Consider the following 22678-nt stretch of genomic DNA (forward strand, 5'->3'; position numbering starts at 1 on the left):
GTACATGTTGTTATTGTATGACCTTTGATTGCTGCAGTGGTGATGAGTGGTGGTGTGGTGGTAATTGTTTTTTTGTGTCGTTGTAGTGTGATAGTGTGTTGAGGGTGAGTGAGGGTGAGGTGTTGAGGGTGAGTGAGGGTGAGGTGTTGAGGGTGAGTGAGGGTGAGGCGTTGAGGGTGAGTGAAATTGAGGGTGAGTCAGTGTGAGGCGTTGAGGGTGGGTGAGGCTATGAGGGTGAGTGAGGCGTTGAGGGTGAGTGAGGGTGAGGTGTTGAGGGTGATTGAGGATGAGTGAGAGTGAGGGTAAGTAAGGGGTTGAGGGGGAGATGTTGATCGTGATTGAAGTGGTGTTGTGGTGGTAAGTGTTTGTGTGTCGTTGTAGTGTGATAGTGTGTTGAGGGTGAGTGAGTATGAGGGTGAGAGGGTGAGAGTGAGTGAGAATGAGGGGGAGGTGTTGAGGGTGAGTGAGGATGAGTGAGGGTGAGGAGTTGAGGGTGAGTGAGGGTGAGGGGCTGAGGGTGAGTGAGGTGTTGAGGGTGAGGTGTTGAGTGTGATTGAGGATGAGTGAGAGTGAGGGTGAGTGATGTGTTGAGGTTGACTGAGGGTGATGCGTTGTGGGTGAGTGAGGGTGAGGTGTTGAGGCTGAGGGTGAGGAGCTGAGGGTGAGTGTGGGTGAGGCGTTGAGGGTGAGGCGTTGAAGGTGAGAGAGAGTGAGGTGCTGAGGACAATTGAGCAACATGAGATCATCACTCATTGCCACTAGAGCCGTATTTAGAACTCCCCCAGTCTCATTTAGACATAGAACTGCAGTACTGTACAGCACCAAAGCATGCTTGTATAGCTGTAATTGTGTGTGCAACGTAGAAAAAGTTGTTCTAAAGCGTGCACTTCAGGCTGGTGGTGTGTGTGACTGTTGAAAGCGTGGATTGATGGCTGTTTGTGTGGGTGTATGCATGGTGAAAGGATGCACTGATGACTGTTGTGTGTGTACGCCTTGTGAAAGTGTCCATTGCTAGCTATTAGTGTGTGTGCCTGTTAAAAGCGCACATGTTTGGATTGTATGTCGTTTGTCTGCTGAGTAATGCTGTAGTGGTAATGAGTGGTGCTGTGGTGGTAAGTGTTTGTGTGTGGTTGTAGTGTGATAGTGTGTTGATGGTGAGTGAGGGTGAGGTGTTGAGGGTGAGTGGATGATGGTGTGAGGGTGACGGTGTGAGGGTGAGAGTGAGTGATTGTTGGCGAGCGTGAGGCTATGAGGCTTATTGAGAATGTGAGTGGGTGTGCGAGGATGTGTGAGAGTGTGTGAGTGTGGATGTGTGTGAGGGTGGGGGTGTGTGAGCGTGTGGGCATGTGAGTGTGTGGTGCTTAGTAATGCTGTAGTTGTGATGTGTTGTTCTGTGCTAGTGATGAGTGGTGTTGTGATGGTGTTTAATATTTACCACCACAGCATAACTCAGCACCACAACAGTTGCAGTTCTCCCAACAATGGCATCACTGATGTCCACGAATGCAACATGCAGCAATACCACTTTATCTTTCTGCAGCCCCACAGTACCATTGAGCAACAACACTGCATCACTCTGCACTTCCACATCCGTATTTTGCACACCCACAGTCTAATTTAGACATAATACTGCAGTACTGATGACTGTTGTGTGTGTATGCCTGGTGAAAGTGGCCATTGATAGCTGTTGTTGTGTGTGTGACTGTTAAAAGCGTACATGTTGTTATTGTATGACCTTTGTTTGCTGCAGTGGTGATGAGTGGTGCTGTGGTGGTAATAGTTTTTTTGTGTGGTTGTAGTGTGATAGTGTGTTGAGGGTGAGTGAGGGTGAGGTCTTGAGGGTGAGTGAGGGTGAGGTGTTGAGGGTGAGTGAGGGTGAGGCGTTGAGGGTGAGTGAGATTGAGGGTGAGTCAGTGTGAGGCGTTGAGGGTGGGTGAGGCTATGAGGGTGAGTGAGGCGTTGAGGGTGAGTGAGGGTGAGGTGTTGAGGGTGATTGAGGATGAGTGAGAGTGAGGGTAAGTAAGGGGTTGAGGGGGAGATGTTGATCGTGATTGAAGTGGTGTTGTGGTGGTAAGTGTTTGTGTGTGGTTGTAGTGTGATAGTGTGTTGAGGGTGAGTGAGTATGAGGGTGAGAGGGTGAGAGTGAGTGAGAATGAGGGGGAGGTGTTGAGGGTGAGTGAGGATGAGTGAGGGTGAGGAGTTGAGGGTGAGTGAGGGTGAGGGGCTGAGGGTGAGTGAGGTGTTGAGGGTGAGGTGTTGAGTGTGATTGAGGATGAGTGAGAGTGAGGGTGAGTGATGTGTTGAGGTTGACTGAGGGTGAGGCGTTGTGGGTGAGTGAGGGTGAGGTGTTGAGGCTGAGGGTGAGGAGCTGAGGGTGAGTGTGGGTGAGGCGTTGAGGGTGAGGCGTTGAAGGTGAGAGAGAGTGAGGTGCTGAGGATGAGGGTGTGAGGGTGAGTGTGGGTGAGGCGTTGAGGGTGAGTGAGGGTGAGGTGTTGAGGGTGATTGAGGATGAGTGAGAGTGAGTGTGAGTGAGGAGTTAAGGGTGAGGTGTTTAGGGTGAGTGAAGTGTTGCTGTGGCGGAAAGTGTTTGTTTGTAGTTGTAGTGTGATAGTGTGTTGACGGTGAGTGAGGGTGAATGAGGGTGATGTTTTGAGGGTGAGTGAGTATGACAGTGAGGTGTTGAGGGTGAGGTGTTGAGGGTGATTGATGATGAGTGAGATTGAGGGTGAGTGAGGAGTTAAGGGTGAGGTGTTGAGGGTGAGTGAAGTGTTGCTGTGGTGGTAAGTATTTGTTTGTTGTTGTAGTGTGATAGTGTGTTGACGGTGAGTGAGGGTGAGTGAGGATGAGTGAGGGTGAGTGAGGGTGAGGTGTTGAGTGTAATTGAGGGTGAGGTGTTGAGGATGAGTGAGGGTGAGGAGCTGAGTGTTATTGAGGATTTGAGGCTGAGTGTGGTAGAGGTGTTGTATGTTATTGAGGATGAGTGAGAGTGAGTTTGAGTGAGAGTTTAAGGGTGAGGTGTTGAGGGTGAGTGAAGTGGTGCAGTGGTGGTAAGTGTTTGTGTGTTGTTTTAGTGTGATAGTGTGTTGGGGGTAAGTGTGGTTGAGGGTAATTGAGGCAGATGTGTTGAGGGTGAGTGAGGATGAAGTCTTGAGTGTGAGTGAGGATGACGGTGATTGAGGGTGAGGTGGTGAGGGGCTGAAGGTGAGTGAGGTAGAGGCGTTGAGGGTGAGTGAGGGAGAGGTGTTGAGAGTGAGGGTGATTGAGAGTTTGAGGGTGCGGTGTTGAGGGTGAGTGAGGGTGAGTGAGGGTGAGGTGTTGATGGTGATTGAAGGTGGGTGAGGGTGATGGTGATGTGTTGAGGGTGAGTGAGGGTGAGGTGTTGAGGGAGAGTGAGGGTGAGGTGTTGAGGGTGAGTGAGTGTAATTGAGGGTGGGTGATGAGTTGAGGCTGAGTGAGTGTGAGTGAGGGTGTGATTGGCAAATGTGAGTGTTTTTCATGTGTGAATAGTTATTTTAATGTGAAGTGTGTTTGTGTTTTTGTATGTTGTTGTTGTAGAATGATGCTGTTGTGGTGGTGTAGAGTGATGTTGGTGTGTTGATGAGTGATGTTAGTGTGGTGCTTCCTAATGCTGTTGTTGTGATGTGTTGATGATGAGTTGTGGTTTGTTAGTGTTCAACTATTACCACCACAGCATAACTCATCCCAACAACAGTTGCAATTCTCACAACAACCTAATTTGTGATGTCCACCAATGCAACACGCAGCAATACCACCTTTTTATTCGGCCCCCCCACAGTAACATTGAGCAACAACACAGCATAACTCGGCACCAGCACAGGCGTATTTAGCACAACAACAGTCTCATTCATACATACTACTGTAGTGCGTGCAAGCTACAAAGTATGTGAATTTTGTATATGTGTTTGTAATGTCAAATGGATAGGCTGAATGTTGTATGTGGGTGTGACTATGTTGTATAAATTGAGTGTATTACTTACAATTTGCCTTTTGTATAGCAAAAAATACCATAGAAGTTGTAAAATTTGTATCCCACACTTTTTTAATTATTTTAAAAAAAAACAAATATTTATTGTTTAACTTTGTACAAAAATAAGATATCCTGGCAACATGCAAAATTTAGTCAGAACATATTTCATCGTCTTTTTCTTGCAGAATCTTTATGATTTGGCCATTACAAAAGACAACTTCAAAAGTTTGTGGCAAAAAATGGACAAGGGCATCTCCGATGTTGTCAACTTCCTCATCTAACATAAACCATTTAATTAAGATCTGGTTTTCGATGGGCATAGATTGATATTCGTCTGTGTTTGTCACTTTTATTGTGATAATACTATTTTGCTCTGTAGAGCTTTCAACACCATAAATTAGAATGTCCATCTTTTCCTCTGGTGGGGCTGTTACCTGTTGAGAGAAAACAAAAGCAACAATTAGTTTTTAAATTTGTATACTTTATGTTTTGTGTAAGGCCTATAGTGGGTGAAAGGAACAGAGTGGTTGAAAGTGCCAGATTGGGTGAAATGGACTGAGTAGGTGAAAGGGTCCCTGTTGTTGATAGGGTTTGAGTGGGTGATAGGTCGAGAGTGGGTGATAGGTCTAGAGTGGGTGATAAGTCTAGAGTGGGTGATAAGTCTAGAGTGGGTGATAAGTCTAGAGTGGGTGATAGGCCTAGAGTGTGTGAAAGGGCCAGAGTTGTTGAAAGGTCCCGAGTGGGTGAAAGTTCCCGAGTGGGTGAAAGCTCCCGAGTGGGTGAAAGGTCCCAAGTGGGTGAAATGTAAAAGGTCCAGAGTGGGTGCAAGGGGCAGAGTGGGTGAAAGGGCAAGACTGGGTGAAAGTCCAAGAGTGGCTGAGAAGAGATAATTGACAAAAGTTTTGTTTGTTGTGCTTACCTCCATTTTGCTATGGCGCGTTGTATTCAATATTTTTTGGCAATTGAATTCATGTACAGTGACGTGAGTCAGGGTAACATATTTTCCAAGATGTATTTTAAATTGTGACGCTTCTCTCCACAGTGTCACTTTTATATCATCAGTTGCATCTTTTATTGTAATCGATTTGAGTGGGGTATCTTGCCCATTGATAAACACAGTCTTTGCATCCTCTTCCTACACAAAAAGAAAGCATTCTATTAAATAGTGACTGTAAAAACACATATTACTAGTGCCTTGTATGAAAGGCAATATAATGTATCACATTTAACGACCCAAATGAACATCCTTTCTAAAAGATTGAATTGTTTATTTGACAAAATGGCTTTGTAGAGAGTACTTGTGTTTGTAGTATACACCAAAGCACTGCCATCTTATAGTTTCCAAAAGTCATACTTGCTACTATGTGTGAAGAGTGTATAATTCTAATTTTTTTGAGTTAGTTATTGAAGTTACTAAAGGTGTAATGTGTGTGTAAGTCAACTATGCATTTTTTAAGTAGACATGATGACATGAGTGAGGGTGAGGGTGAGTTATTGAGTGTGAGGTGTTGATAGTGAGTGAGGGTGAGGAGTTGATGGTGAGTGAGGGTGAGTGAGGATGAGGTGTTACGTGAGTGTGAGGGTGAATGTAAGTGAGGGTGAGTGAGGGTGAGCGAGGGTGAGAGGGTGAGGGTGAGAGATTGAAGGTGAGTGAGGGTGAGAAGTTGAGGGTGAGTAAGGATGAGGGTGAGTGTGAGTGAGGCTGAGTGAGTGTCATTTAGGGTGAGGAGTTGAGGGTGAGAGATTGAGGGTGATTGATGTTGAGAAGTTGAGGGTGAGTAAGGATGAGGGGGAGTGTGGGTGAGTGAGGGTGAGTGATTGAGTGAGGGTGAGGTGTTGAGGGTGAGTGAGGGTGAGGCTGAGGGTGAGGCTGAGGTGTTGAGTGAGAGTGAGGTTGACTGAGGAGTTGAGGGAGAAGGGTAAAGTTTTTGAGGGGGAGGTGTTGATGGCTAGTGAGGGTGAGTTAGGGTGAGGAGTTTAGTGTGATTGAGGGTGAGTGAGATTGAGGGTGAGTGAGGCGTAAGCATTGTATAAAATAGTGACTGTAAAAACACATATTATTAGTGCGTTGTATGAATGAATGGCCATATAATGTATTATATTTAGCGACCCAAATGAACATCCTTCCTAAATGATAGCAATATTTATTGCAAAAAATGGCTTTGTAGAGAGTACTTGTATTTGTAGTATACAGCAAAGCGCTGGCATATTATAGTTTTCAAAACGCGTACTTTCTACATAGAGTGAAAGAGTGTATTTGTAGGGTGAATTAGGACTCAGGATTTCAATCTAGGAGTTAGAGTGTGGATTAGGATAGTTTATTTCTATTCTTCTTTTTGTTGTTGTATGTGTGTGTGTGTGTGTGTGTGTGAGGGTGAGTGAGGGTGTGTGAAGCTGAGGGTGTGTGACGGTGTGTGAGGGAAGCTTGCACTGCTGCTGTCGGTGGTGTACCTGTTCCATGTGTAAGGGAAGCTTGCACTGCTGCCGCCTGTGCTGTACCTGATCTATGTGTGAGGGAAGCTTGCACTGCTGCTGCCTGTGGTGTACCTGATCTGTGTGTGAGGGAAGCTTGCACTGCTGCTGTTGGTGCTGTACCTGTTCCATGTGTAAGGGAAGATTGCACTGCTGTTGGCTGTGCTGTACCTGCTCCGTGTGTGAGGGAAGCTTGCACTGCTGGCGCCTGTGCTGTACCTGATCTATGTGTGAGGGAAGCTTGCACTGCTGCTGTCGGTGCTGTACCTGTTCCATGTGTAAGGGAAGCTTGCACTGCTGTTGGCTGTGCTGTACCTGCTCCGTGTTTGAGTGAAGCTTGCATTGCCGTTGCCTGTGCTGTACCTGCTCCGTGTGTGATGGAAGCTTGCACTGCTGCTGCCTGTGCTGTACCTGATGTATGTGTGAGGGAAGCTTGCACTGCTGCTGTCGGTGCTGTACCTGTTCCATGTGTAAGGGAAGCTTGCACTGCTGTTGCCTGTGCTGTACCTGCTCCGTGTTTGAGTGAAGCTTGCATTGCCGTTGCCTGTGCTATACCTGCTCCGTGTGTGATGGAAGCTTGCACTGCTGCTGTCGGTGCTGTACCTGTTGCATGTGTAAGGGAAGCTTGCACTGCTGCCGCCTGTGCTGTACCTGATCTATGTGTGAGGGAAGCTTGCACTGCTGCTGCCTGTGCTGTACCTGCTCTGTGTGTGAGGGAAGCTTGCACTGCTGCCGCCTGTGCTGTACCTGATCTATGTGTGAGGGAAGATTGCACTGCTGCTGTCGGTGCTGTACCTGTTCCATGTGTAAGGGAAGCTTGCACTGCTGTTGCCTGTGCTGTACCTGCTCCGTGTTTGAGTGAAGCTTGCATTGCCGTTGCCTGTGCTGTACCAGCTCCATGTGTGATGGAAGATTGTGAGATCTGGCATAACGGAAGGATTGGTAGTGCGTGCACCGCTGCTTGGGGTATCTGCGAGATTTGTGTAAGTAAATGGAGAGGGGGGTGAGAGTTGGAAGAGAGAGTGAAACAGGCAGAAACGTGGAGAGTTAGAAGAAAGAGCGAAGGAATCTAAGCTGCGAGATGTGGCATAACCGAAGGATTGGTAGTGCGTGCACCGCTGCTTGGGGTATCTGCGAGATTTGTGTAAGTAAATGGAGAGGGGGGTGAGAGTTAAAAGAGAGAGTGAAACAGGCAGAAACGTGTAGAGTTAGAAGAAAGAGCGAAGGAATCTAAGCTGCGAGATGTGGCATAACAGAAGGATTGGTAGTGCGTGCACCGCTGCTTGTGGTATCTGCGAGATTTGTGTAAGTAAATTGAGCGGGGGGTGAGAGTTGGAAGAGAGAGTGAAACAGGCAGAAACGTGGAGAGTTAGAAGAAAGAGCGAAGGAATCTAAGCTGCGAGATGTGTCATAACAGAAGGATTGGTAGTGCGTGCACCGCTGCTTGGGGTATCTGCGAGATTTGTGTAAGTAAATGGAGAGGGGGTTGAGAGTTGAAAGAGAGAGTGAAACAGTCAGAAACGTGGAGAGTTAGAAGAAAGAGTGAAGGAATCTAAGCTGCGAGATGTGGCATAACAGAAGGATTGGTAGTGCGTGCACCGCTGCTTGTGGTATCTGCGAGATTTGTGTAAGTAAATGGAGAGGGGGTTGAGAGTTAGAAGAGAGAGTGAAACAGGCAGAAACGTGGAGAGTTAGAAGAAAGAGCGAAGGAATCTAAGCTGCGAGATGTGGCATAACAGAAGGATTGGTAGTGCGTACACCGCTGCTTGGGTGTACTGTGTGTGTAAGGCAAGTATGCATTTTTTTAGTACATATGATGACATGAGTGAGGGTGAGGGTGAGGGTGAGTGATTGAGGGTGAGGTGTTGAGGGTGAGTGAGGGTTAGGGTGAGTGAGGGTGGGGTTGAGGGTGAGTGAGGATGAGTGAGGATGAGGTGTTATGTGAGGGTGAGTGTGAGTGAGGCTGAGTTAGGGTGAGGTGTTTAGGGTGAGTGAGAGTGAGGGAGTGTTGAGGGTGAGAGATTGAGGGTGAAAAGTTGAGGGTGAGTAAGGATGAGTGTGAGTGTGGGTGAGTAAGGGTGATTGAGTGAGGGTGAGTTGTTGAGGGTGAGGCTGAGGTGTTGAGGTGTTGAGTGAGAGTGAGGGTGACTGAGGAGTTGAGGGAGAAGTGTAGACTTTTTGAGGGGGAGGTGTTGAGGGCTAGTGAGGGTGAGTGAGGGTGAGTGAGTGGGAGGTGTTGAGGGTGATTGAGGGTGAGTGAGATTGAGGGTGAGTGAGGCATTAAGGGGGAATTGTTGAGGGTGAGGTGTTGAGGGTGAGTGAGGGTGAGGTGTTGAGGGTGAGTGAGGGTGAGAAGTTGAGGGTGAGTAAGGATGAGGGTGAGTGAGGGTGAGTGATTGATGTTGAGGGTGAGGCTGAGGTGTTGAAGTGTTGAGTGAGAGTGAGGGTGAGTGAGTAGTTGAGGGAGAAGTGTAGAGTTTTTGAGTGTGAGGTGTTGAGGGCTAGTGAGGGTGATTGAGGGTGAGTGAGGAGGAGGTGTTGAGGGTGATTGATGGTGAGTGAGGCATTAAGGGTGAATTGTTGAGGGTGAGGTGTTGAGGGAGAGTGAGGGTGGGGTGTTGAGGGTGAGTGAGGGTGACTGAGGGTGAGGCATTGATGTAAAGACAGTCTTTGCGTTCTTTTGGTAAACCCAAAAAGAGCAATTCTATAAAATAGTGACAGTAAAAACACATAGTAGTAGTGCGTTGTATGACTGGCAATATAATGTATTAGATTTCACGACCCAAATGAACATCCTTTCTACCATATTGCATTTTTTTTTGTAAAAAAAGGCTTTGTGGAGAGTACTTGAATTTGTAGTATACCCCAAAGCACTGGCCTATTATATTTCCCAAAACTCTTACTTTCTACATAGTGTGAAAGAGTGTATAATGCAACCTTTTTTGAGCTTGTTAGTGAAGTTACTAAGGGCACGATGTAGGTAAATCCCATTTACCTATTTTGAAATACTGAATAATACCGATTTGGTATTTAAAAATCGGTAAATGGTATGTAGGTCCCAACATCTGTATTCGTACCGAATCCTTAACAATTCTTAAAATACCGAATCGGTAAATACCGAATAGGTAATGCCCATTCATTCCTATGGGCTTTGAAGCCCATAGGAATGATTAGGCATTATCGATTTGGTATTTACCGAATCGGTAATTAAAGAATTCAGAAGGGTGCAGGGGGTGTCACTTTGACACCCTCTGGCATCCCCAAAAACGGCACAGGTGCCATGTGGCAAGCATACCTGCCCTAAGAGCAGGTCTGCCTGTCACATGACATAGGTGTGCTATTTAGACTTGCAATTTAAAAAAGTAAAAAATACATAAGATATGTCATTTACAATACTAATAAGTCCAACTTTTCAAATGCGAGACAATATTTTTTTTTAGTTGACATGATGATATGTTTGTGTTCATACTTACGGCAATTATTGTCCCTGAAACGGTCATCAGGCTTTTTAGACTTGCCCGTTTGATTTCCTTGATGGGAGAAGCCGATGGTGCAGGCGGATGCAAAATGTTGTTTGCTTGTTGGATCAGGCCATCCTCGATTGCCATTGCGGGAAATTTGGTTACTTTAGTTTGTTTTGTAATTAAAATTGTTTTTTTTCTTGTTAATAAAGTTTCGTATCAGTAGTCCACATTTATTTTTCGTTTGCTCATATAAATTTTCTTGGTAACAAGTACATTTTATTGTTCCAGTTTTATCTGCTAAAGCCAAATGGAATAAAATTTTCTGCTCTTGTTTAGCATTTTTGTACGTAGTTTTCCCTGAGCAGTTGATGACATTAACTCTTATTGGTTTCTGGTATGGTTTGTTGTCATCGGTATTAATGTTCATAATTTCTTCAATAGACATCATCTGAAATAGAAAATGTGACATAACATGTTAAATACAAACCCATATTGCTTTATGATCACTGTAATAGCATTCTAAAGTACCATAGTTGTGTAGTTGGACATTTGTATATATATGATCTAAAATGGATTGGTAGTTAGTTGTGTAACTGTTAATGAGTTGTTGACATTGTAATTGCGTTTCAAAGAATCCAAGTAATTGCTTGCTGTTTGCATTTTGTTGAGATACATCCACATTGAAATCCCCTATAATAATGAATTTGTGTGTGGGGTAAAAATCCGTAATATTTGTGATGAAATCAAAAAGAGAAGTTATACTTTTTAGGGGTGGTTTGTATAAAATAATAATAAGGTAATCTGTGTTATCAATCTGTAGAGTAAAATGTAAAATGTCAATCCCTTCAAGTGTCTCATAAATAGGCAATATAAATAAATCTTTTTTGTAGTACATAATCATTCCATGGTTTGTGTTGTATGTATGAAATTTATCAAATATAATGTGATGATATTGTTCTATCGTGAAATCATTAGCTGTAGCATTTCTTGTAGTGTTGATCTCAGTTAAGCAAATAATGTCTGCTTGTAATATATTCCTATCCGCTACCATAGATGAAAAAATTTTCTGTAGTGATCTGATATTGTGTGCAATGATATTGAAATGTGCACTGTATGTATGTAACTGTGGGATATGTATTTCAAGTGGCATTTCTGTCCTTAATCTGTGCATTTCCTCATTAACTTGTGGATGTACTACAATTTTACGTTCATCAAAATTGTGTACATATACATTTTGTATTGATTTTGCCCTGCTAATAGCAACATAATGCAAATGATGAATCTTGCTGTTATTAAAGTGTATATAAAGTGGTTCGAGAGTTGCACCTTGTGTGCGATGTATAGTGCGTGCTGATGCTTGGCGTAAAGGAAATTGCTTGCGTATAATGGTAATAAATTTTTTAGTGTATTGGAAATGTCTAGCTATAGCATGTATTGGTGTCCATGTATTTTGTATTTGTGAATGAAATAAGTGTTTATATTGTTGTCTGGTTGTTTGTCCTATAGTGGGATTGTCAAATAACAACCAAACGAGTATAGGTGTATTGTTAATCAATTCAACTAATTGTACAACACCAGTTGCGCCATTTGTTAAACCATCATTGACATCCACATTGCAACTTAAATCATAACGAAGTTGTAAGGCAATGTGTAATGTATGTGAAAGGCCCATTGTTTTCTGTGGATCTTTGGGCAGTTGCTTAAGAATCGTTTTTTTCACATTTTCAGACAAATCTGAACTGACGGTATCGCTTGCTACTGTTATGTAGACTGGATAATCTTTGCAATGTTGTTCTAAATTAGTTGACATGATATATGGAATTGTTTCTAATAAAGTCTCATCAGGTTGTATTTCCCTTTGCTTAATTTGTGAAATATCTTCTTCAGTATGCTTGCCTTCTCTCAATCGGTTTAGTAATTCAGCAAATTGTAGATCTTCTTTTTGGCGCATAATTTTTGTTAATTCAAAATTTTTAAAATGTTCTTTCCATAAGTTAGCACTTAAAGGACCATACATTTGTGTAGAATCCTGAAAAATGTATCTGTCAAATACAGGTTTTAATTGGTAAAAGTCACCAATGGCTAAAATAGAAATTCCTCCAAATGGTTCATTAGATGATTTAATTTCTTGAAGCCTGTTATGTATAAAATTCAACATATTGTGTCCTACCATTGAAATTTCATCAATAATAACAACTCTAACATGCATCATTTCCATTTGTAGAGCAGTTCTATGTTCATGACTCAGTTGTTTATAAGTCAAACTTTGCGACACAGGTATTTTGAAAGTGCTATGCAGTGTTTTTCCATTAATATTATGGGCAGCCTTTCCTGTTGGAGCAGTAAGTAAGATATAAACATTATCTGGATTTTCACCGGCCTTAGTGTTATAATAGCGTAGTAAAGTTTGATATAGTGCAGATATTACAAAACTTTTCCCAACACCAGCCCCTCCAGTGCAAAAAGTATAGCATGGAGTGCTTGTAGTTTTAAACCAATGCAAGTGATGGTAAACAAATTTAAGTTGTTCTTCCGTTAAGTTTTGCATAAGTTGTTGGTATTTTTCATTGGGTAAAATAACGTTAGTTGAGCTTTGTTCTTCAGTTGTAGTTCTAATTCCTAAATCTAGAGCCAAATCATATCTATTATTATGTTCTGGATTTTGGTCTTCTGTCTGTATATTAACAGTTGGTGATAGAGGAGGTGAAATTACATTTTCATGACACTGTTCATGAATAATGTTTGTAACTTCGCCATGCTGTTTGTTATAGATTTTTAGTTGTGTGTCAACAAATGATTTAACTTCCAGATACCTCTCATAGTAAGTTTCCTTGTTGATTAGTATTTTTTCTTCTTCCCTCCATGGATAGTGCAACATTAATATTTCTCTATAATACTCTTCTGGTTCATTATTTTTGCTAAATCTGCAGAAGCGTATTATTTTCCCTTGTCTGCGCTTATTTAAAGCATAATCATAATTCTGTTTCTTTTGTTGTTTATTTCCGTGACTACATTCTATTTCTAATTCTTCCTCATCTGAGCTGTAAAAGTTTTGTTCTGCAAGTAAATCTTCGCAATCATTTATTTCTTTCCCATGTGTTTTTTTCTTCACATAGTTGAAATTAGCCGCATAGTCTGCTAACGTGCACATCTCTAATGATTGTGGCCGTTTGCAGTACTTAATAATAATATTTTCACATTGAATGTCAGTTGAATTTTCGGGCAAGTTATTAATAGTTTCGATATCGCGCATTAAATAAGTTCTTTTCTCTGGACGGCTAGTATTAATAAATACAAATGATCGTGAGCTTTTCCGCAATGGTATTTGAAGAATTAGATATGCTGCTTCTTGAGCACTAATTTCTGTGCAGTTGAGGAATTTGTTTCCTATGTGTTTAAGTTGATCTTTGATATTACTATTGCTTGTTACCTCTTTAGCAGCTTGCGCTAGAAGTTTGCTAATTCCTCTTTGCGATTTACTGATATATGAGATAATATAGACTGCACAAGCATAAGGGTCTAGTATAAACTGCAAGTCTATGTTTGCTCGCCAAGCTTCTAAAAGAGTACTATTGTAGTTATTGATGAAGCATTCGCCTGGTGTTCTTTTTAAAAAAATAGTTGTTTTTTGTAAGCTAGTTTGTATAGAAGTAATATATTCTTTATCATCCATTTTAATGAACTCTAAAAATTCCTCAAAAGAAAGTGTATTAAAAGTAGTATTATTCATAGCTTCATGTATTATTTTCATATTATCTTGCCATTGCTTATTTGTCTCCTCAAGTGTTAATGGCTCTAATATGAGCGTTCTTGACATTGGATATTTGGGATATTGATATTTGCATGTCCGTTGCTGTTTACGTCTGCAATTTTTGGTGTGACCATGCCTTTGTAGATTTATTAACGGTTGTAAAACAGGGTTCTCAGACTTATGACAAGTGATATATTTGTCAATAAAGCTATTGACTTCTTCGACTGGTGAAACACCATACAATGGTGCTTTGTTTACCCAGAGTAATGCATGTATATGTGGAGAACCTCTTTGTTGGAATTCGACTCTGTAAAAGTAGTCTACTATTTCCCCAATTGGATTAGTGCCATTCAGCAAAACACAATTAAAGAATTTCCTAACTTGATAGTCAAACTGTCTTGCACATGTTATTGGATCTTCTTGTATTAATTTACTTTTAGTTTCCCAAGACATGTTTAAGAATTCTTCCTCTGTACATTCCTTTAAGTTTCTAACTCTCAATAGTATATTTATTAAATGGTGCCATTTTGTTTCAGCAGCAGATAAAGTCAAAAAGAAAGTGGGTATGCCAAGTTGCCTTATCATTGCAAAAATATCTTTTTTGCAACCTTCCCAATATGGAGGTGAACTGCGTATAGTTTTTAATACTTTGTACCCCTCATTAAACTGAAAAACATTGGCAATATTACATTTAATGTCTTTAGCAGTTATTTTATTTCCATCTGTAAAATGTTTTCTGATGGAAATGTTGATTTTACCATGGATCTGCTTAATATGTAATTTCTTCATTTTAAAAAACATATTACTAATAGATTTAGCGACTCTTCTATCATAACTCCTTAACTCTGCTTGGCAAATAGTACTATAATGTACCGGTATGTGTCTTTCCTTATTGTTAGGCCTTCGTTCACCACAAAAAATAGTAGGGAAAGCCAAAAACTCTGAATCTTTATCCTCATATAAACCTCTTGGCGTGTTATGTTCAGCTGGAGCGAAACTTAACACATTCAGCGAATTACTAGTAATAGTTTCATTTGTTAACATAGTATCCAAATTCCCAGCTTCTATGTTGTCAGAACTATCAGATGAATTGTTTGTCTCAGAAGTCTCATTGTGAGATTCTATTTCTGGAGGTATATACTCCCAGTCAGGGTTAATCGTAACACCATATTCATTAAACATTGTACTATTTTTAGCTAGCCAAGTAGCTGCCTTTTTTACTGTATTTGGTCTAATATTCTCATAATGTGTATATGATTTATAGATTAATTTCCTTTTTAATTTCACTGGGATTGTCATGGCGTCATTAATTTGCCTTGGTAAAATTGTAACAGTTGTCATAACATCTGCAGGTACATTAACTACTGCACCTGATAATGATTTTTGAAAACCGCGTGGCAGACTCCGAATTTGTAAGAATGGTATCCTAGGTGAAACTAATCTTTCTTCTAAATCATATAATTCTAATTCAACTGGTACATTTGGGAAGCCCATGCCATTTACAATAGAACATGGTGGTATTTTGTTTTTGCGAATGTAATAATAGCAAGTCTTACAAATAAAATTGGTTTTCTTGTTACTAATGTTACACTTGTTGAAAATTTCAGATTGGCTAACACTGCGTATATTTAGCAACGTTTGTTTATGCCACAGTTGATTGCAAAGAGTACAAATGTACTCTGGGCCATGCAATATTTCCCGGTGGAATTTGCGAATGATTGTATGGATTTGTTTACCTCGTTTCTGTCTTTGGCCCTGCGTGAAGATGGGGATGTTATTATCAGTAGCACTTAGTTGACTGTTGGTAATGTCTTCTTCAGCTGTATTAACTTTTTTTCTTTGTACAACTTTAGTTGGACATGTACTTGAATCCCTTTTTCTTTTCCGAGACTGTTTATTTGTTCCCTGTATAGCTTTACTATTACCTGGTAATTGTGCTAAATGATTACTATTGCTATTCCCTCCCTTACTTTTATTCAGTAAATCATCAGAAGACATTGATGTTGATGTTATCGTCTGATTAGGAGTACATTCAGTAGTATGTACCCAAATTTTTCTTTCTTGCGGTAGGTGACTATTTTTTTTATGCACAGTAAGTGCTTTTGTAAAGGATTTCCTTTGAATGACTTTTATATCTATTGGTGTTAATTCAAATTGGACACATTGCTCAGCCTGATGTGTAAAGTTATATGCTAGTTTCATAACATATTGAATTAGGCCTTCAAACGAATTAAATGCAATTGTAACACATGTTCCGTTTGAATGAGGCATGCCTTCATGGTCCCTACTATGTGAATCAAATACAAAGTATGATTGCATATGTTTGAAAATAGCTATTACATAAACATTCATACAAAGTAGAACACCACAGTGCTTATTAATAGTAACATTTAATGCTGTGCTAATATCTGGGTAGGCTTTATCAAAACGTTTAAGGACATCACCGTAGTAAGCATTCCGTAGCAAAAGTGAATATATCTCTTGATTGTGGTCTATATACCTTGGCAGGTCATCTGGATGCATAAGTGTTTCGTTGTTAATAGAATGCATTTGGAGATATAAAGCGTCCCCACGGTCCATTATATAATGCAGATCATTAGAGTTCCAAGTAGTTACTGGCTTGCATAAATTGTGCAAGACAGCAAAAGCACTATTTGGTAAGCATTGCTTACCTTGTGATTTGCTATTAAATTTGCTATTCCCTTGATGGTAACTTGCTTTCAAGCATATCTGCATCTTATAAGTTATACTGAAATGTTGTTATCAACAAATGTAAATTAAGAAGGTTTGTGAACTAACAAATATTTTTGGGGACTGTAAGGTCTGAACTTTTAACAAATTTTAAACTAAGTGGCAAAGTAGTATTTACCTTAACTTCTGTTTCTTTTGTTGTTGTTTTAATAATCTGAAAGGAGAAAAAAAATACATAATGTTTAGAAGAGATTTTTTCGAATTTTTCCCATAAAGGGCACATTAGCATGTAAATAGTCTTTTAAAGACCTGTTAAGAGCTCTAGTGCTGCTGTGAGTGTATGCGCCACGGGTGGCACACAGGCAGGGTGAGATGATAGAGGGAGAGAGCGTGGGTGAGTGGCGTTGCGTGGGTGAGTGGCGTTGCGTGGGTGAATGTCGTTGCGTGTGTGAGTGGCGTTGCGTTGCGTGGGTGAGTGGCGTTGCGTGGGTGAGTGGCGTTGCGTGGGTGAGTGGCGTTGCGTGGGTGAGTGGCGTTGCGTGGGTGAGTGGCGTTGCGTGTGTGAGTGGCGTTGCGTGGCTGAGTGGCGTTGCGTGGCTGAGTGGCGTTGCGTGGCTGAGTGGCGTTGCGTGGCTGAGTGGCGTTGCGTGGCTGAGTGGCGTTGCGTGGCTGAGTGGCGTTGCGTGGGTGAGTGGCGTTGCGTGGGTGAGTGGCGTTGCGTGGGTGAGTGGCGTTGCGTGGGTGAGTGGCGTTGCGTGGGTGAGTGGCGTTGCGTGGCTGAGTGGCGTTGCGTGGCTGAGTGGCGTTGCGTGGCTGAGTGGCGTTGCGTGGCTGAGTGGCGTTGCGTGGGTGAGTGGCGTTGCGTGGGTGCGTGGCGTTGCGTGTGTGAGTGGCGTTGCGTATGTGATTGGCGTGTGTGAGTGGCGTTGCGTGGCTGAGTGGCGTTGTGTGGCTGAGTGGCGTTGCGTGGGTGAGTGGCGTTGCGTGGGTGAGTGGCGTTGCGTGGGTGAGTGGCGTTGCGTGGGTGAGTGGCGTTGCGTGGGTGAGTGGCGTTGCGTGGGTGAGTGGCGTTGCGTGTGTGAGTGGCGTTGCGTTGCGTGGGTGATTGGCGTTGCGTGGGTGAGTGGCGTTGCGTGGGTGAGTGGCGTTGCGTGGGTGAGTGGCGTTGCGTGGGTGAGTGGCGTTGCGTGGGTGAGTGGTGTTGCGTGGGTGAGTGGCGTTGCGTGGGTGAGTGGCGTTGCGTGTGTGAGTGGCGTTGCGTTGCGTGGGTGAGTGGCGTTGCGTGGGTGAGTGGCGTTGCGTGGGTGAGTGGCGTTGCGTGGGTGAGTGGCGTTGCGTGGCTGAGTGGCGTTGCGTGGCTGAGTGGCGTTGCGTGGCTGAGTGGCGTTGCGTGGCTGAGTGGCGTTGCGTGGCTGAGTGGCGTTGCGTGGCTGAGTGGCGTTGCGTGGCTGAGTGGCGTTGCGTGGCTGAGTGGCGTTGCGTGGCTGAGTGGCGTTGCGTGGCTGCGTGGCGTTGCGTGAGTGGCGTTGCGTGGCTGAGTGGCGTTGCGTGGCTGAGTGGCGTTGCGTGGGTGAGTGGCGTTGCGTGGGTGAGTGGCGTTGCGTGGGTGAGTGGCGTTGCGTGGGTGAGTGGCGTTGCGTGGGTGAGTGGCGTTGCGTGGGTGAGTGGCGTTGCGTGTGTGAGTGGCGTTGCGTTGCGTGGGTGATTGGCGTTGCGTGGGTGAGTGGCGTTGCGTGGGTGAGTGGCGTTGCGTGGGTGAGTGGCGTTGCGTGGGTGAGTGGCGTTGCGTGGGTGAGTGGCGTTGCGTGGCTGAGTGGCGTTGCGTGGCTGAGTGGCGTTGCGTGGCAGAGTGGCGTTGCGTGGCAGAGTGGCGTTGCGTGGCTGAGTGGCGTTGCGTGTGTGCGTGGCGTTGCGTGTGTGAGTGGCGTGTGTGAGTGGCGTTGCGTGGCTGAGTGGCGTTGCGTGGCTGAGTGGCGTTGCGTGGGTGAGTGGCGTTGCGTGGGTGAGTGGTGTTGCGTGGGTGAGTGGCGTTGCGTGGGTGAGTGGCGTTGCGTGTGTGAGTGGCGTTGCGTGTGTGAGTGGCGTTGCGCGTGTGAGTGGCGTTGCGTGCGTGAGTGGCGTTGCGTGGCTGGGTGGCGTTGCGTGGCTGAGTGAAACAGGCAGAAACGTAAATGGAGAGGGGGGTGAGAGTTAAAAGAGAGAGTGAAACAGGCAGAAACGTGGAGAGTTAAAAGAAAGAGCGAATGAATCTAAGCTGCGAGATGTGGCATAACAGAAGGATTTGTAGTGCGTGCACCGCTGCTTGGGGTATCTGCGAGATTTGTGTAAGTAAATGGAGAGGGGGGTGAGAGTTGGAAGAGAGAGTGAAACAGGCAGAAACGTGGAGAGTTAAAAGAAAGAGGGAATGAATCTAAGCTGCGAGATGTGGCATAACAGAAGGATTGGTAGTGCGTGCACCGCTGCTTGGGGTATCTGCGAGATTTGTGTAAGTAAATGGAGAGGGGGGTGAGAGTTAAAAGAGAGAGTGAAACAGGCAGAAACGTGGAGAGTTAGAAGAAAGAGCGAAGGAATGTAAGCTGCGAGATGTGGCATAACAGAAGGATTGGTAGTGCGTGCACCGCTGCTTGGGGTATCTGCGAGATTTGTGTAAGTAAATGGAGAGGGGGGTGAGAGTTAAAAGAGAGAGTGAAACAGGCAGAAACGTGGAGAGTTAGAAGAAAGAGCGAAGAAATGTATGCTGCGAGATGTGGCATAACAGAAGGATTGGTAGTGCGTGCACCGCTGCTTGGGGTATCTGCGAGATTTGTGTAAGTAAATGAAGAGGGGGGTGAGAGTTAAAAGAGAGAGTGAAACAGGCAGAAACGTGGAGAGTTAGAAGAAAGAGCGAAGGAATGTAAGCTGCGAAATGTGGCATAACAGAAGGATTGGTAGTGCGTGCACCGCTGCTTGGGGTATCTGCGAGATTTGTGTAAGTAAATGGAGAGGGGGGTGAGAGTTGGAAGAGAGAGTGAAACAGGCAGAAACGTGGAGAGTTAAAAGAAAGAGGGAATGAATCTAAGCTGCGAGATGTGGCATAACAGAAGGATTGGTACTGCGTGCACCGCTGCTTGGGGTATCTGCGAGATTTGTGTAAGTAAATGGAGAGGGGGGTGAGAGTTGGAAGAGAGAGTGAAACAGGCAGAAACGTGGAGAGTTAAAAGAAAGAGGGAATGAATCTAAGCTGCGAGACGGAGAGGGAGGGAGAGAGGAGGAAAAAGAGAGGGGGAGTGAGACAGAGGGAGGAACACAGTTAGAGTGAGACAGAGGAAGACAGGAGAGAGGGAGGGGGAGCTATAGAGAGGGAGAGAGAGCTATAGAGATGTAGGGAGACCGCGAGAGAAAGAGAGCGATAAAATTATGTGTATGCCGGGAGGGCTCAGTGCACGAAGCCTTCGGCTGCAGGGTCCTGTGATTAACTTCATGGTCAGTTTTATGTTGTTGCTGTCGCCCCGACCCTTAACCACTAACCCTGCCCCCACCGACGCGGTCCTTGGACACAAAGTAAACAGTAAATTATTCACCTGCGAGAAAGCTTGTGAGTAGCCATGTAATAGAGGGTGTGGGCGAAAGTCCCCTTGATCGTGTGTATGAAAAGTTTGTTGTGGTGTGGCGAAGTGTTGCGAACGGATTATGACTGTACTATTCCCCCTAATGTTCCAATGTGCCTGTGAATAGTGTATTAAGTGTAAGGTCAAGTTTTATTTTGGGTAGGCAGCTAATCCTGGCTAATGTGTTATTGGATGTGTGATTGTGAAAATGTAATACTAGTAGTTGTACGAGCTGCTGTTTCCGTGTGTCAGCTTGTAACTTGGATTACTAACTGTGCAAGTAAAGCTGTGAATGAATGCATTCTGCGTAAATGTTGTAAAGTGTTGCCTGTTTACGTGCAAATTAATGTGCAATTAGAAGTTCTGACTGAAAGTTTGGTGCTGTAGTGGCGAAGTGCTATGATGTTACATTGCGTAGGAGTTGCACGTGCTGTATAAGGGTGGCAGTCAGTGTTTTGCCTAATGTGACAGGCTGTGTGTGATTAGTGTAAGATGCAGTGTTTTGCCTAATGTGACAGGGTGTGTGTGATTAGTGTGCTATAGAGAGGGAGGGAGACGAAGAGAGAAAGAGAGCGAGAAAATTATGTGTATGCCGGGAGGGCTCAGTGGACGAAGCCTTCGGCTGCAGGGTCCTGTGATTAACCTCATGGCCAGTTTTATGTTGTTGCTGTAGCCCCGACCCTTAACCACTGACCCTGCCCCCACCGATGCGGTCCTTGGACACAAAGTAAACATTAAATTTGTCCCCTGAGAGAAAGATTGTGAGTAGCCATGTAATAGATGGTGTGTGTGAAAGTGCCCTTGTTCGTGTAATGTGTGTATGAAAATTTTGTTGTGGTGTGGCGAAGTGTTGCGAACGGTTTATGGCTGTACTATTCTCCCGAATGATACAATGTGCCTGGGAATAGTGTAGTAACTGTAAAGTGAAGTGTTTATTTTTGTAGGCCGCAAATCCTGGCTAATGTGTTATTGGGTGCGTGTTTGTGGAAAGGTAATACTAGTAGTTGTACGAGCGGATGTTTTCGTGTGTCAGCTAGTAACTTGGATTACTTAATGTGTGCCAGTAAAGCTGCGGGTGAATGTTGTAAAGTGTAGCCTGTTTGCGTGCAAATAAATGTGCAATTTGAAGTTGTTCCTAAAAGTTTGGTGCAAAGGGGAGACAAATGGAGAGTTATATACAAAGACAGAGAGGAAGGGAAAGTTAGGGAAAGGAAGGGAAATGGAGGGAGAGGAAGAGAAAGGGAGTGAGATGCAGGGTGATAGGGAGGGAGACGGAGAGGGAGGGAGAGAGGAGGAAAAAGAGAGGGGGAGTGAGACAGAGGGAGGAACACAGTTAGAGTGAGACAGAGGAAGACAGGAGAGAGGGAGGGGGAGCTATAGAGAGGGAGAGAGAGCTATAGAGATGTAGGGAGACCGCGAGAGAAAGAGAGCGAGAAAATTATGTGTATGCCGGGAGGGCTCAGTGCACGAAGCCTTCGGCTGCAGGGTCCTGTGATTAACCTCATGGTCAGTTTTATGTTGTTGCTGTCGCCCCGACCCTTAACCACTAACCCTGCCCCCACCGACGCGGTCCTTGGACACAAAGTAAACAGTAAATTATTCACCTGCGAGAAAGCTTGTGAGTAGCCATGTAATAGAGGGTGTGGGCGAAAGTCCCCTTGATCGTGTGTATGAAAAGTTTGTTGTGGTGTGGCGAAGTGTTGCGAACGGATTATGACTGTTCTATTCCACCTAATGTTCCAATGTGCCTGTGAATAGTGTATTAAGTGTAAGGTCAATTTTTTTTTTGGGTAGGCAGCTAATCCTGGCTAATGTGTTATTGGATGTGTGATTGTGAAAATGTAATACTAGTAGTTGTACGAGCGGCTGTTTCCGTGTGTCAGCTTGTAACTTGGATTACTAACTGTGCAAGTAAAGCTGCGAATGAATGCATTTTGCGTAAATGTTGTAAAGTGTTGCCTGTTTACGTGCAAATTAATGTGCAATTAGAAGTTCTGACTGAAAGTTTGGTGCTGTAGTGGCGAAGTGCTATGATGTTACATTGCGTAGGATTTGCACGTGCTGTATAAGGGTGGCAGTCAGTGTTTTGCCTAATGTGACAGGCTGTGTGTGATTAGTGTAAGATGCAGTGTTTTGCCTAATGTGACAGGGTGTGTGTGATTAGTGTGCTATAGAGAGGGAGGGAGACGAAGAGAGAAAGAGAGCGAGAAAATTATGTGTATGAATGGGTGTGTGTCAAACTTATGTTGTGCCTTGAATTATTGGAAGGAATGTTCTGTGTGGCGAGTCGGAGTGTTAGGAACGGAAGTAAAAATTGTGTAGAAGAGTGAACAGTTGGCTGTACTTACATGATATATGTTGGTGCGCAGTTTCTTTCCCCCTATCAAGGAAATGTTGAAAGCGTACCAATAACCTACAAGAGATAACGATAAAAAAAACAATATGTATCGGTTGGTTTAAACAAAGGTATGACCTGTTTGAGAAATTACGTAGTCCTTTGCTAAGTATTACCATAGAAAATGTAGATTTGCAAACAAACATTTCGCAGAATAATTTAACAGAGGTGCGATGTTGATATAGTAACAGTTGTAATAAACGCAAGTAAATGTATCAATACTGTCCCTTAGATGTATAGAAATAAAACTTGCATGCACTTACGTTGTAAGATTGAATGCCGTAATTTTTCAGTGGCTGTTGGTCGATAGCAGCAAGTACAGCGCCGTTC

The 22678-nt window shown here is 43.8% G+C and overlaps 2 protein-coding genes and 1 long non-coding RNA gene across 3 annotated transcripts in view; all 3 read right to left on the reverse strand.

The window, feature by feature from the left end:
- The window catches only part of LOC144798401 (NACHT, LRR and PYD domains-containing protein 3-like), a 546600-nt gene that overhangs the window by 489021 nt on the left and 34901 nt on the right, over positions 1–22678 (reverse strand). The gene's annotated exons all lie outside the window — the stretch shown is intronic.
- LOC144798066 (uncharacterized) lies at positions 4138–10068 on the reverse strand. The gene is made up of 3 exons (XM_078668839.1): positions 9934–10068; positions 4908–5123; positions 4138–4422 (listed from the first exon to the last, which is right to left on the reverse strand). The coding sequence occupies exons 1-3, from the start codon at positions 10066–10068 to the stop codon at positions 4138–4140; spliced, it is 636 nt and encodes a 211-aa protein (XP_078524965.1).
- LOC144798923 (uncharacterized) lies at positions 10188–22440 on the reverse strand. The gene is made up of 3 exons (XR_013603698.1): positions 22302–22440; positions 16545–16580; positions 10188–10372 (listed from the first exon to the last, which is right to left on the reverse strand). It is a non-coding gene; the product is annotated as an uncharacterized LOC144798923 (long non-coding RNA).

The sequence above is a fragment of the Lissotriton helveticus genome, chromosome 12 (assembly GCF_964261635.1).
Source record: "Lissotriton helveticus chromosome 12, aLisHel1.1, whole genome shotgun sequence".
In the NCBI taxonomy this organism is placed as follows: Eukaryota; Metazoa; Chordata; class Amphibia; order Caudata; family Salamandridae; genus Lissotriton; species Lissotriton helveticus.

Coding starts and splice junctions, on each gene's coding strand:
- LOC144798066 (XM_078668839.1), bottom strand. CDS start 10,068: ATGGCAATCGAGGATGGCCTGATCCAACAAGCAAACAACATTTTGCAT. Junction 5,124..9,933: donor TTTCAGGGACAATAATTGCC/GTAAGTATGAAC, acceptor CTTTTTGTGTAG/GAAGAGGATGCAAAGACTGT. Junction 4,423..4,907: donor CGCGCCATAGCAAAATGGAG/GTAAGCACAACA, acceptor TTCTCTCAACAG/GTAACAGCCCCACCAGAGGA.